Consider the following 1,543-nt stretch of genomic DNA (forward strand, 5'->3'; position numbering starts at 1 on the left):
CGTGCCGCCCCGCCGACGGGGGAAGCCCCCGGTGGAGCCCCCCCCACCGCCAGCCCCGCAGCCGTGCCACCAGCCCCAGCACCCGTCAGACGGCTTGGGAAAGGGGAGAGCTGCACAAAGCAAAGGGTGCAGCGCGGCTCCGCTCTGAGCCGCCCAGAAACACCCACCGAGAGAGCCGGCAACCAGGTTACGCCTCTCCAAACTCTGGGAAGCCTGGTCTAACCCCAGGCAGGACCCCCCGGGGCTGCGGCATCACGGCGCGCAGGCAGGGCAGCACCGAGCAGGGGACCCACGCAGGGCGAGGGGCAGCGCCAGGCGAGGGCACAGCCAGGACTTACCGGAGCCGCTTTTTTCACTGCTGAAGCCAAATCCTTGCAAGGAGCCGCAGGGGCTGGGGCTGGAGCCCATGCCTGGGGGAGGCACAAGGCACGTTCAGAGGGAGCACAGGCGTTCGGGGTCGCCCTCCACTGCTGTTCCTCCCCCTCGCAAGCACAGGGGAGCGCCTGGGGCAGCCGGGAGGAGCTGGGGTGCAGGGCAGGGCACTTACAGGAGAACGCCTCAGAGGGAAGCTAAGGGCAGCCTGTCCCTCCGCTCCCCCCGGCACGTTTTTCCCTCTAACGCAGTACCCCGCAGCCTGCTCTAGCCAGAGCAGGGGAACACTCTCAGCAAGCAGAGCCGGGGCCCACAGTGGGACGGGGGCAGCAGCCAGAGACCCCTCACAGGGGCCTGTGGCACCCTGCCCTCACCCCCAACAGCCTCCCCGGCCAGCGGACCCTCTGCACACCCACAGCTCCAGCCGAAGGGACCGGCCCTGCGCTGCCAGCACGGCCCATGGGAGGTGACAGGGCCGTGAGGGGCCTGCACTTACCCACAGGGGGCAGGGGACGGGCAGGCAGCGCGGCAGGCTGGGGGAGCGGCGCATCCGAAAAGAGAATGCTGGCCAAGTCCTAGCGGGAGAGATGGGGTTGTGGGCAGAGAGCTGGGGAGCGCCGGGCACCCCGGCCTGGCCCCGAGGAGGGGGTCTGGGGAGCAGAGCTGCCCTGCTGCTCCAGGCAGGGCCCGAACAGTCCGCCCGGCACAGGGGGAACGGGGCTGGCACTCACCTGCGCGGCCGCCCGGACCTTCTGGTTCAAGCTGTTGCCGTGGAGGGGGTCTGGGGGCCCAGCGAACACTGCAAGGCACAAGGTCGGGAGCGCTGGGGGATGCTCAGCTTCCGGGCACAAGGCAGGATGGGGCAGAACCCCGGCCCCGGCCGGCGCTCAGCCTCTGGAGCAGCCCCCACAGGCAGCAGGCTCTCCCCCGCAGCCAGGCTGGGTTCTCCAGCACCGGGCAGGGCCGCTCCCTGCTCTCCTGCCCCAGCTCCCCCACTTCTCGCCCCGTTACCTGCTGCCTCCCGGATGAAGCAGGCATTCCTCTTGAGCTGCAGGACGAACTGGGGGGAGCCCTGGGCGCATGTGTGCAGCAGGATCTTCAGCACCTGCGGACGCAGGGCTCGGGGTGAGAAGGCCAAGTCGCGGCTGCCCCCCCAGCCCCCCGGGGGCTG

The 1,543-nt window shown here is 70.6% G+C and overlaps 1 protein-coding gene across 1 annotated transcript in view; it reads right to left on the reverse strand.

Annotated features, from left to right (window-relative positions):
* TEPSIN (TEPSIN, adaptor related protein complex 4 accessory protein) overlaps positions 1-1,543 on the reverse strand; it is a 10,029-nt gene that overhangs the window by 4,418 nt on the left and 4,068 nt on the right. The window contains exons 3-6 of the mRNA XM_019471407.1: positions 1,384-1,540; positions 1,104-1,171; positions 869-947; positions 339-410 (exon numbers count right to left, since the gene is read on the reverse strand). Of these exons, the coding sequence (XP_019326952.1) occupies positions 339-410; positions 869-947; positions 1,104-1,171; positions 1,384-1,540 (376 nt within the window). The remainder of the gene's footprint in view (positions 1-338; positions 411-868; positions 948-1,103; positions 1,172-1,383; positions 1,541-1,543) is intronic.

The sequence above is a fragment of the Aptenodytes forsteri genome, unplaced genomic scaffold, assembly GCF_000699145.1.
Source record: "Aptenodytes forsteri isolate BGI_AS27 unplaced genomic scaffold, ASM69914v1 Scaffold34, whole genome shotgun sequence".
Classification (NCBI taxonomy): Eukaryota; Metazoa; Chordata; class Aves; order Sphenisciformes; family Spheniscidae; genus Aptenodytes; species Aptenodytes forsteri.